The sequence below is a fragment of the Oryctolagus cuniculus genome, chromosome 4 (genome assembly GCF_964237555.1).
Source record: "Oryctolagus cuniculus chromosome 4, mOryCun1.1, whole genome shotgun sequence".
Classification (NCBI taxonomy): domain Eukaryota; kingdom Metazoa; phylum Chordata; class Mammalia; order Lagomorpha; family Leporidae; genus Oryctolagus; species Oryctolagus cuniculus.
Genome location: NC_091435.1, coordinates 92,983,207 through 92,996,087, shown reverse-complemented (window position 1 = coordinate 92,996,087; position 12,881 = coordinate 92,983,207). Strand labels below are relative to the sequence as shown.

At 44.3% G+C, this 12,881-nt stretch overlaps 1 protein-coding gene across 2 annotated transcripts in view; it reads left to right on the top strand.

The window, feature by feature from the left end:
* Positions 1–12,881, top strand: part of MCF2L2 (MCF.2 cell line derived transforming sequence-like 2) — a 258,920-nt gene that overhangs the window by 21,786 nt on the left and 224,253 nt on the right. The window contains exon 1 of one of the 2 annotated variants that reach the window (XM_070072394.1): positions 5,934–6,158. The exons of the other annotated variant lie outside the window; for it this stretch is intronic. Within the exon in view, the coding sequence (XP_069928495.1) occupies positions 6,017–6,158 (142 nt within the window). The 5' untranslated portion in view covers positions 5,934–6,016. Of the gene's footprint in view, positions 1–5,933; positions 6,159–12,881 lie in introns of those variants that run through there. 2 annotated transcript variants of the gene reach the window in all.

The following is a 12,881-nucleotide window of genomic DNA, read 5'->3' as shown; positions in this document are numbered from 1 at the left end:
AGGGGCCGGTGCTGTGGTGTAGCGGGTAAAATTGCTGCCTGCAGGCCTGGCTTTCCAAATGGGTGCTGGTTCGAGTCCTGGCTGCTCCACTTCTGATCCAACTCTCTGCTATGACCTGGGAAAGCAGTAGAAGATGGTCCAAGGGTTTGGACCCCTACTCTTACATGGGAGACCTGGAAGCTTGTGGCTCCTGGCTTTGAATTGGTGCAGCTCTGGCTGTCGCAGCCACCTGGGGAATGAACCAGCGGATGGAATTCGTCTCTCTCTCTCCGTCTCTGTCTCTCTCTGCCTCTCCTTCTCTCTCTCTGTATAACTGACTTTCAAATAAATAAATACGTCTTTAAAAAATCTATCAAGCATGTTTGTAGAAACTTAGAGTTAGTTAGATGTACTGTGTTGGCAAAAAAGAATTATCATAGCCAACTCTTTTAAAAAGAAGAACAAAAATGGAGAACTCACACATAACGTAAAATTATCAAGACAATATCATAGGCAAAAGGATAGACATAGTTCAATGGAATAGAGAATCTGGAAATAATCCCATGCAAATATGGCTGATTGCTTTTTTTTAAAGATTTATTTAATTGCTTGAAAGGCAGAGTTACAGAGAGGCAGAGGCAGAGAAAGAGAGAGAGAGAGTAAGAGAGAGAGGTCTTCCATCTGCTGGTTCACTCTCCAGATGGCTGTGATGGCCAGGGCTGTGCCAATCCAAAGCCAGGAGCCAGGAGCTTCTTCCCGGTCTCCCACATGGGTACAGGGGCCCAAACACTTGGAACCATCTTCTACTGCTTTCCCAGGCCGTAGCAGAGAGCTGGATCGGAAGTGGAACAACTGGACTTGAACCAGTGCCCATATGGGATGCCACAGGCTGATGCTTAACCTACTATGCCACAGCACCAGCCCCTTGATTTCCAATTTAGTCTCCTTTAATGGACAAGGCTTAAATTTCAACCTTTTTCTTTTATGATTTCCATGTTTTAGGAAATTCTTGCCTATCCAATGTTCAGTTCTGGGGGCTGGCACTGTGGCGCAGCGGGTTAAAGCCCAGCCTGCAGCGCCGGCATCCCATATGGGTTCAAGTCCCAGCTTCTCCTCTTCCAATCCAGCTCTCTGCTATATATAATCATTTTATTAATCCTTCTCACCTCCACACATTTACTGTCATTTTGAATAGAACGACATTAGGACTGTCACTTAGTATAAGAATTGACATATTATGACTAAAAATTATTTGTCTTCTAGAAATAGAGCTCATTCAAATATTTTATATTTCTTCATGAAGTTTTTGTTTTTTTTCATATAAGTCCCACACATTCATCATAAAAGTTATTTCTAGGCCACTTCTGTTTTTCGTTTGTGAATGTAATATTTTTTCTTACTGTATTTTTTCACTAGTTAATTTTGGAGCCTAATATATTGGTTCTGGGATAGATGCTTTGCAAATATTTGATAGAAGTATTAATGTCTGATCATTTTCCAGTTCAATTTCTTGGCTTCTTTTAATGCATAGGTACCCAATATATATTTGTTAAATAATGACCAATAACCATGTCACCTACACATAGTAGTAAAGCTCTGGTCCTTTATTTCCCTGTGGTTGTATGTATTATTGTGTTTTGTGTTAGAAGTTCCAAACAATGCTGAATATGTAAGAAATACTATATGAAATAATTAATTGTTTAGCTTTGGGCTCGTGTTACATGGAGGGTTTTATACTTGTTTCTATTTAAGCTGTATGTCTTACAAACTACTTTTTAAAAAAGATTTATTGATTGATTTTGAAAGAGTTGCAGAGAGGGAGAGATGGAGAGAGAGAGAGAGAATGAATCTTCCATCTGCTGGTTCACTCCCCAGATGTTTGCAATAGCCAGGGCTGGGCCAGACCAGGAACTTCTTCCCGGTCTCCCATTTGAGTGGCAGGGGCCCAGAGTCTTGGGCCATCTTCTGCTGCTTTTCCCAGGTGTATTAGCAGGGAGCTGGATTGGAAGTGGTGCAGCTGGGGGGACGCAAACTAGTGCCCATATGGGATCCTGGTGTTGTATCACAAGTGGCGGCTTAGCATGCCACAATGCTGGCCTCCAAAACTAAATTTTACTATCAGCAGCTATTTTGGTTATTTTCAGCAGATGCCATTTCTGGGGCTTTGCAGAAACAGTTTTCCTGAGCACTAAAGCTGATGGTGGTAGTGGTAGCAGGGATGGGGGTGGGCTGGGAGGCTGGGGGATAGGGCGTAGAGTTGGGGTATGGTGGAGGTGCCGAGGGTGCAGTGGTGGGATGGAAGTGGAGGTGGGGTGGAGTAGGCAGGGTTGCATGGAGGGACTGGTGACCTCAGCTCCTCTTCTCTGCCTTAGCTACCTGCTTATATCAGGTTGACCAAGAGGTACTTCTGGGATGATAGAAATGTTCTATATCTTTTTATTATTTTTTTTTGACAGGCAGAGTTAGACAGTGTGAGAGAGAGAGAGAGACAGAGAGAAAGGTCTTTCTTTTCTGTTGGTTCACCCCTCAAGTGGCTGCTACGGCCGGCGCACTGCGCCGATCCGAAGCCAAGAGTAGGTGCATCCTCCACTGCCTTCCCGGGCCACAGCAGAGAGCTGGACTGTAAGAGGAGCAGCTGGGACAGAATCTGGCGCCTCAACTGGGACTAGAACCTGGGGTGCCGGCACCTCAGGCAGAGGATTAGCCTAGTGAGCTGTGGCACCAGCCAAAATGTTCTATATCTTGGGGCTGGTGCTGTGCCACAGCGGATTAAAGCCCTGGCCTGAAGCGCCGGCATCCCACAGGGGCACCGGTTTGAGTCCCGGCTGCTCCTCTTCAGATAGGCACAGCTCCGGCCGTTGCAGCCATCTAGGAAGTGAACCAGCGGATGGAAGATCTCTCTCTCTGTGTCTCTACCTCTCTCTGTAACTCTGTCTTTCAAATAAATAAAATAAATATTTAAATAAAAAAACGAAATGTCCTATATCTTGAAAGGAGCATTGGTTACCTCGACATATTTTTTTTGTGAAAATGTTTGCAGTGTATACTCCATGTAAAAGTAAAGTTAAGAAAATTTTTTTGGTAAAAATGGCCTTCCAGTTTCTCCTTGGCCAATTGCAAGTCTTACTGTGAAATTCTAGCTTGAATAATGCAAATAGAGATTAGAAGTTTGTGTACAAAACTTATTATATTTGTCCCTGAGTATGCATGGGGGATTGATTCCAGAAATCTGCAGATGCTCAAGTCTCTTTTATAAAATGGTGAAGTGTTTGCATATAACCTATGAACATGCTCCTCTGTAGTTAAAAAAAAAAAAAACTTATTTAAAATTTATTTTTTTGGAGAGACAGGCAGAGAGTGAGGCAGATAAAGAGAGCTTCTGTTTGCTGGTTCACTCTGAATGCCCACAACAGCTAAAGGTAGGGACCAAAACCAGGAGCTGGGAACTCATCCAGGCCTCCCACATGGATGGCAGGAACTGAGCCATTACCTGCTGCCTCCCATGGTCTGCACTAGGAAGAAGCTGGAATTGAGAGGTGGAACCTGGAATGGAATTGAGGATCTCTAATGTGAGATGTAGGCATCCTAACCAGTGTCTTAATCACTGCTCCAAATGTATGCCCCTTATCCCTTTACAATTTTTTCCAATATATTTTAAGTCATCTTTAGATTATATTTATTGCCTAGTAAAATTTAAATGCAATGTGTACAGTTTCTACACTTCATTAATTAGGGAATAACGAATGAAAACAGGTCTTTATATGTTCAGTACATCTTTGATTCATGGTTGGTTGAATTCTTGCAAATACGGAGGACTAACTGCACTTGCTCATTGGTTATTTTTCACTGTGCCGTCTCTTTGTTTTTATTTTTTATACAAAGTTTTTGCTTACTAAATATAAATTTCATAAGTACAACTTTTGGATTATAGCAGTTCTTCCCCCCATACCCACTCTCCCACCCTCAAACCATCCCACCTCCTACTCCCTCTCCCATCCCATTCTTCATTAAGATTCATTTTTAATTATTTTTATATATAGAAGATCAGCTCTATACTAAGTAAAGATTTCAACAATTTGCATCCACACAGACACATGAAGTATAAAGTACCATTGGAAGACTAGTTTTACCGTTAATTCTCATAGTACAACACGTTAAGGACAGAGGTCCTATATGTGGAGCAAGTACACAGTGACTCCTGTTGTTGATTTAACAATTGACACTCTTATTTATGACGTCAGTGATCAGCCGAGGCTCTTGTCATGAGCTGCCAAGGCTATGGAAGCCTCTTGAGTCCACACACTCCAACATTATTTAGATAAGGCTGTATCAATGTGGAAGTTCTCTCCTCCCTTCAGAGAAGGGTACCTCCTTCTTTGATGGCCCCTTCTTTCAGTCACAGAGATCTTTCATGTAGGTCATTTTTTATCACAGTGTCTTGGCTTTCCATGCCTGAAATGGGCTTTTTTTTCTTTCTTTTTTTTTTGACAGGTAGAGTTATAGACACAGAGAGAGAGACAGCGAGAAAGGTCTTCCTTCCATTGGTTCACTCCCCAAAAGGCCGCCAGGAGCCAGGAGCCAGGAGCCAGGAGCCAGGAGCTTCCTCCTGGTCTCCCACACGGGTGCAGGCGCCCAAGCACTTGGGCCATCCTCCACTGCCCTCCCCGGCCATAGCAGAGAGCTGGACTGGAAGAGGAGCAACTGGGGCTAGAACCTGGCGCCCATAAGGGTTGCCAGTGCCGCGGGCAGAGGATTAACCAATTGAGCCATGGCGCCGGCCCCTCTCATGGGCTTTTTAGCCAGATCCGAATGCCTCAAGGGTTGATTCTGAGGCCAGAGTGCTGTTTAGGTGTGTCATCTCTTTAAATCTTGGAGCACAATATTAATAAGCAGTAACGTTAAGCATGGAGAACCATAATAAAATGTGTTAAGAATCAGCAGCCTCTCTCTGAGCATAGCATCTTCTCTGTAGAGCACAGTTTTTATTTATTATTTATTCTGAAAGGCAAATTCACTTATCCCCAGGTGGTAGTGAGACCTTGGTCACATCATGACAGGCAAGGAACATTCTTCATTTAGGAATCACAATACTGAACTTGCACCTGATCTTCATGAGTAATTCAGGAGATGCTCCACACTGCTTCTGAGGATTTGAGCTTTTACCCTGTTCTCTGTCAACCTATGTTGCATGCCTCGGTAGTGAACTCTATTGGCTGCAGTGTTAAATCCCTGGATTTTATTCCTTGGCAACATGAGAGGTTGGAAGATAAGGAAGATAAAATTGTGACCTGGAATAAGTTTTAAAAAAAAGTGTATGTAAAATAGGGATGATGGTTAAAATTATTTATTTTTTAAAAATTAATCTGCCAAGCAGAGAGAGAGAAAGATATCTTCTATCCTCTGGTTCACTCCCCAAATGTCTGAAACAGCCAGGGCTAGGCCGGGTTAAAGCCAGGATTCAGGAACTCCATCTGGGTCTCTGTGGGTGATAGGGACCCAAGCACTTGAGCTGCCACCGGATACCTCCGGAGTGCACATTAGTGGTAAGTTGGAATCAGGAACTGGAGCTGGGTATCAGACCCAGACATGCTGATGTTAGGATGTCCAGTGTCCCACTTGGTGACTTAACTGCTAGGCCAAACGGCATCTCCTGGAATAAGATCTTTAAAGAGCAGCCTTTTATAGATGTATCCCTGTTATTTTATTGTAAACGTCCAATGGCCTGATTTGTGCCTTGTGATATGTAGCCTCTAAAATACACTGAGCATCTGATACTCCTCGGCTCTTGTGTTTCCCACTCTCCCAGTCATTCTGGTTCCCGTTTCCCTTTGTTTCCCCAGGTGAGGAAGCTGGGTTGTCTGTGTCCGAGCTGCAATCCTGTGAGCACTCACCAATCCAGAGGATCAGCTCTCAGCAATGAAATGACCTTGAACGACCTTCAGGGAGATTAGCCAGGGAAAGGATTAAACACATTTACTTGAGGGCAGTGCCTGGAGAGGATGGAAAGCTAGGGAGCTGGCTTTGTTTCTGGAATTCCATGGCCGCCTGGTGCACCAAGTGTGAGCAGCAAGACCCCAGATACTCACCTTACACCTGGGGGCGGATAACAGAGGCAGAGATGAGGGCGTATCACAGCTTCCTGGGAAGTTGCAGCAAGCTAGAATATGTGGCAAAACAAGGTACTGTGAGAGCAGTGAGCATTTGTTATGTTTGTCATTTATCCTCATTCTTAGCAGAAATTGATTTAAGAAATTTTATGTTATTGACAATTTACCTTGCAATATTGCCTACATTTTCTTGTTAAGGAGTTTTAAAAGGACATTTTTAAAAAGGCATAATGTTGTAGATGGTCATTTGTTAAGATAGACAGATTTATAACATAAACAAATGGTCCAATATTCTGGAAAAAAACTCAGGTTGTAAGGTGGAATGTGTAAGTATGAGCTAATTTTAAAAACGTATATATATCTGAAAACACATATATACATATTGATATTATCCATCAATAAGATAAATGGTTAATTTGGGGCCAAGGAATAAGTTTTATTTTTCTCATTTTTGTTTCATTGTATTTTCTGCTTTTGAAATATAACCAATATATATTGCTTCTGTAAAATGAAAACGAGAATCCAGATTATGAAATTGTGTTCCTGAAGGAAACATTCGGTCTGAAGCTTCATGTGAGACGCATGAGCTGGCAACAGGCTGCAGGTCCAACGGCAGGGGACGAAGAGCACTTCCTTCACGGGCTGCTGAGAAGGGACATTTCCAAGTGTGCCTTCCGTGTGTTTGGAAGCTGCCAGGACAAACGCTCTGGGAGCTGAAGCAACTGCTCGTTTCTAAGACTGCTTCTCTTAAGGACGAGCTCATTGATAGGCTCCCATTGGGTTTAATTTTTTTTTTTTTTTTGGCTTGAAAATCACAAACTAGAAAAGGTGATGAAAGCCAATGTCTGCATATCTATTACTCTTTATTTATCCTTGGACCCACTTCTTCAAGATGGAGGAGTTATTAAATGGAGGAGTGTGTTTTTAAAATACATTCACCATCATTGCAGAGTACTTTCTCATTGAGATATGAATCATGCTTATTTAATATTCTATACCATATATTTATATAGTAATAATACCTATGCCATATTATCAAAAGTATGGGCTACTATCTGTTTGCTACTGAGGAGGGGACAAGTTGTTGGTCAGGTTTTGCTTTCCATGCTTAAAACACATATGTGCTTGCCTGTGCATCTACAAAAATCCTTACAGGACTTTGACCTTACCAGTAAAATTCCTAATTTTACCAGTTAAATCATAAGAACTTTAATGCTTTGTTAATAGTAAGAGAAAGTAATTTGAAAGAAGAATAAGAATTTCTGAATCCTAAACTCATAGCATTGTTTGTACTACTGTTGCTTTCTTTTTTTCCCCACTAAGGAAGTTTATGAAATATTCCGACAGCTGTGGCTGTCGATCACCTTGTTCTAACTGTGGCTCAGGATAGCCATGAAAGATTGAGTGTCTTAATGGAAACTTTGTGAGCAGCTAAATGACCTTTCTGCATGGCTGTGATCTTGCAGTTGTGGGATGCTATTAGTTGGCTTCTTGGAATAATACTGATTCCTTCGGATTAGGAAAATGAAACTCAAGAGATGAGACACTGATTGGAATGTGTATTAATCACGACCTGTATTGTATGTAATTGTTGGGGTCACAGTGAGGCAGCGGTTGGAGGCTTACTTTTTCATTGACTGTCCTCTTTTTCTCCTTCTAAAGGAAAATGCATTTGAAATATGATTGTACAGCAAAATTACCTCTGATTTGGAGAAACATCAGCTGCTGTAATGAGCACCCAAATTTCAACGGATTGATACACACCAGCACTTGGCATAACAGGTAAAGCTACTGCCTACAGCAACAACATCCCATATGACTGCCAGTTCAAGTCCTGGCTGCTCCACTTCCAATATAGCTTCCTGCTAATGTACCTGGGAAAGCAGCAGAAGATAGGTTAAGTCCTTGAGCCCGTGCGCCTTCGTGGGAGACCTAAATGAAGCTCCTGGCTCCTGGCTTTGGCCTGGCACAGTAAACTCTCTGCTCAGTAAACCATTCTCCTTCAGCATTTCATAAACTGTAGTCTTCTCCTTCTCTTCCTCTCCCTCTTCTCCTCCCCCTCTCTCCCTCCTCCTTTTCCCCCTCTCCCTTCTCCATCTCCATTTATTTGAAAGTCAGATTTGCAGAGAAGGAGAGGCAGAGAGAGATATCTTCCATCCACTGGTTTACTCCCCAAATGGCCAAAACAGTCAGGGCTGTGCCAGGCCAAAGCCAGGAGCCAGGAGCTTCATCTAGGTCTCTCACGAAGAGCAGAAAGCTGTACTGAAAGTGGAGCAGCCGGGACTTGAACTGGCAGTCAGTCATATGGGATGCTGTTGCTGTAGGCAGCAGCTTTACCTGTTATGCCAAGTGCTGGGCCCAAGGACCTACTGTTCCTATCTGGTGGGTCTACCATCTTCCAACCTTGGAGCTGTCACCTTGCATCTTGGAAACAGGAAGGGAGAGTGGTGCAGACATGCCTGTTTTTTAAATTTCCCAGCTAGGAAATAATACACCATTTTTGTTGACTTCCAGTTGATGTTCACTGATCACATGACTAGAACTGGAGATAAGAGGGCAGGATGGGAGATGGAGTCCCTTGTTAGGCAGCCACCTTCCAGTGATAATGGCCTGCTGTGGAAGAGGAAGTGGCACAGTTTGGTGGACAACTAGTCATGTCTGCCTTAATTGCTCATGGTAAAAATATTCAACCAAGAAGTTCCTCTGGTTGTCCATGTATACATGTATAAGCTTTTTTTTAAAGGTTTATTTTATTTATTTGAAAGACAGAGTTACAGAGAGAGATAGAGCCAGAGAGAAGGAAAGGTCTTCTATTCTGCTGGTTCACTCTCCAGATGACCACAACAGCCAGAGCTGAGCTGACCCAAAGCCAGGAGCCAGAAATTTCTTCCGGGTCTCCCACGTGGGTGCAGGGGCCCAAGGACTTGGGCATCTTCTATTGCTTTCCTAGGCCATAGCAGAGAGCTCAATCAGACATGGTGCAGCTGGGACTCAAACCGGTGCCCAAATGAGATGCTGGCACTACAGGCTGGCCCCTAAACATACATATAAACTTAAGATAAATGATATGGCCGGCGCCGCTGCTCACTAGGCTAATCCTCTGCCTTGCGGCGCCGGCACACCAGGTTCTAGTCCCGGTCGGGGCGCCGGATTCTGTCCCGGTTGCCCCTCTTCCAGGCCAGCTCTCTGCTGTGGCCAGGGAGTGCAGTGGAGGATGGCCCAAGTGCTTGGGCCCTGCACCCCATGGGAGACCAGGAGAAGCACCTGGCTCCTGGCTTTGGGTCAGCGTGGTGCGCCGGCCGCAGCGCGCCGGCCACGGCGGCCATTGGAGGGTGAACCAACGGCAAAGGAAAACCTTTCTCTCTGTCTCTGTCTCTCTCTCTCTCTCACTGTCCACTCTGCCTGTCAAAAAAAAAAAAAAAAAAAAAGATAAATGATAACACCCTCTTCTGTATCTTGCTTCCTTTTTTTTTTTTTTTAAAGATTTATTTATTTAATTGAAAGACAAAGTGATAAGGGGAGAGTAGAGAGAGAAAGAAAGAGAAAGAAGAAGAAATCTCCCATCTGCTGATTCACTCCCCAGATGGCTACAGTAGCCAGGGATGGTCAGGCCAAAACCAGGAGCCAGGAGCCCGGTGCTCCATCTGGGTCTCCCACGTGGCTGGCAGCAGCTCGAGTACTGGGACCATCTTCCACTGCTTTCCCAGGCACTTTATCAGGGAGCTGGATTGGAAGTAGGGCAGCTGGGGCAAGCACCGTTGCCCATATGAGGTGCCGGCACTGCAGGCGGCAGCTTTACCCACTATGCCACAGTGTCGGCCCAACTTTCTTTCTTTATAAAGATAAAAAAATAAAGTGGGGGGCCTGCTTTGTGGCACAATGTGTTAAACCTCCTGCAGTGCCTGCATCCCATATGGACGTTGGTTGGAGTTCCAGCTGCTTCACTTCAGATCTAGCTCCCTGATAAAGGGCCTAAAGTGAACTCCTTTTCTATCAGTACATGTGAATGTGATTTTATTTAATGACTCCGTAGTATTCTATTGTATGGCTGTATCATCATTTATTTAACCAGTCATCCTTTAATAAACATTTCAACAACAGCAACAACAAAAGATAATAAACATGTTAGTACTTATTTTGCATTTGTGGTGATATTACCTTAGGTGAAATCTTCAGTCGAGAAATTTCTTGGCTAAAAGGCTGCATGTTTGACATTTGACAGCTATTTCCAAACTAATGAACAGGAAGACTGTCCCTGTTTGTACATTTACCTACAGAGAATCTGCCTACGCTCTTGCCAACTCTACACATTCTTTTTTTTTTTAAAGATTTATTTATTTATTTGAAAGTCAGAGTTACACAGAGAAGGGAGAGGAAGAGAGAGGGAGAGAGAGGTCTTCCATCCTCTGGTTCATTCCCCAGTTGGCCACAACGGCCAGAGCTGGGCCTATCCGAAGGCAGGAGACAGGAGCCTCTTCCGGATCTCCCATATGGGTGCAGGGGCCCAAGGACTTGGGCCATCTTCTACTGCTTTCCCAGGCCATAGCAGAGAGCTGGATTGGAAGTGGAGCAGCCAGGACTCGAACCAGCTCCCATATGGTATGCTGGCACTGCAGGCGGCGGCTTTACCTGCTACGCCACAGTGCCAGCCCCTACATATTCGTATTTTTAAAATAATTGCTAATCCATCAGGCAATAAAAGATCCTCTTTGTTGTAACTTACATCTCTTTTATTAGTGAGGTGCTATGGTTTGAATGTGCATGTCCATCCAAATCTCCCATGTTGAAAGCTGATTCCCAGAGGCCTTGGTGTTAGGAGGCGGAGCCTCTGGGAAGTGACTCTCTTGTGAGGGCTCCGCCCTTGTGAATGGTAGTGATGCCTTCCTGAGAGGAGCTTGGAGAGCTGCCTCTCCCCCCACCTTTCTGCCCCGTGAGGACACAGTGTTTGTCCCTCTGCCCTTCTGCCATGTGAGGCTGCAGCACAAAGGCACCATCCTGGGAGCAGAGTGAGCCTTACCAACGCCGAATCTGCTGGTGCCTTGGTCTTGGACTTGACAGCCTCCAGAACTACTAGAAGGGAGTTTGTGTTATCTATAGAATATCCGCTCTAAGGTATTCTGTTACAGCAGCAGGAACAGACTGAGGCATGTGGTTAAACACGTTTTGATAGGTACTCATTGGCTGGTTTCTTCCATGAACTGTTTCCAGTCTGTGCCTATGCAGGACAACAACTTTTTTTTTCCCCCCAGTGGAAAGCAAAATAGCAAGGTTTATTATGGTAGGGACATCCGTAAGAACGGATGGGCACCTCTCCAGACAGGACCTGAGAGAGAGTGCATAGTTCACATTTAGGCCGGGGCTTTTAAGGGGATGGGTCTTGCTTTCCCGCCTTTTCCCTCCCCTTCTCCTTCTCCTCCCAAACAGAGGACTTGTTGGGTGTAAATACGAAGAATTCCTTTCTGAGTTTTTCCCCCGAAGTTATCAGACAGGGGAAGCCTGGCTGGCGTCGCCCACCTTAGAGGAAGGATGTTTATCAGGCCAGGTAGAAGGGGCAGGACTCCCTGGAAGGTCATCAGGATCCGGGCAGGTAGTGGGCTTCTGGAGCTTCGCAGTGGGTGCTGGTCTTCAGGCCAGGACCACAGCTTGATGGCTTACAACATAAATTTATGATTTCACAGTCCTAGAGGTCAGAAGTCCTAAATCAAGGTGCTGGGAGGGCAGTCTCTGTGGGCTTGGGGGAGATTCAGGTTCTCGTCTAGTCCAGCTTGTGGTGGTTCTGGGCATTTCTTAACTTGGTTCTGCATTGTTCCAGTATCTGTTGCTGTCACACCGTCATCTCTGCATTGCTCTCTCCCTCCGTTTTCCAGTCTAGTCTCCCTTGTCTTCTCATCCTATCATACTATCTTATATCATTTTTCCTATGACATTGCTTCTTGCCAGTAGGCTTGCCTGAATCCAGGGGTAGAAGTGGGCTGAATGGGGGTATGGGTGATAAGGGGCCCATGTTAAGCAGTGAGGAGGGCTTGAGGTGTGCTGGAAGGAGAAAGAAGCCGAGTCTTTGCAAAGCTGGCTTATTTCTCAGGGTGCTGACCCACAGATTACAAATGGAAATGTTAGGCCAAAACTTCACACCACCAAGGCCTCAGTTGCAAGAATACTTCGCGTTTATTTAATGATTAGAGAAACAGGCTAGTGTACAACCCCTCAGGCTTCTCCTCTTTGAGTTGCATTTTCATCAGCAACATTTCGTCCAGGAATAGTCTGGTGCATTGGATTTTAGTGAGGGCTTGCTTCTCAGTTGAATCCTGCTGCAGGAGATCTTGTTAGAGCTCTGGGAAATCAGAATCTGTATTTTAAAGCCTAGGGGATCTGTACAAGGGTACTCCAAAATGTTCATGGAAAATGGAATTGAAAGTTTATTTTGGTGCAAGAAATTTCGAAATCCATTCATATGACATATCTTCAAAAAGTTTATGGAAGAACTGCACGGATTTCAGTCTTGTACCGAAATAAACATTTTAATTTCATTTTCCTATGAACTTTTGGAAATACTCTTGTATATACATTGCAATTTGGGAAGCTCTGCTCTAGGGGAGTAGTTATTAGAGTGCACGTGGGACTTTTTGAAATCTGGTGCTAAAACAGAAGAGCCTTTTTGGAGGGGTTAGTTATTGTCACAGAGTTTCTTTTTTAAAGATTTATTTTGTTTATTTGAAAGTCAGAGAGAGAGAGAGGGAGAGAGAGAGACCCAAGTACCTGCACCATCCTCTGATGCTTTCCTGGGTGTATTAATAG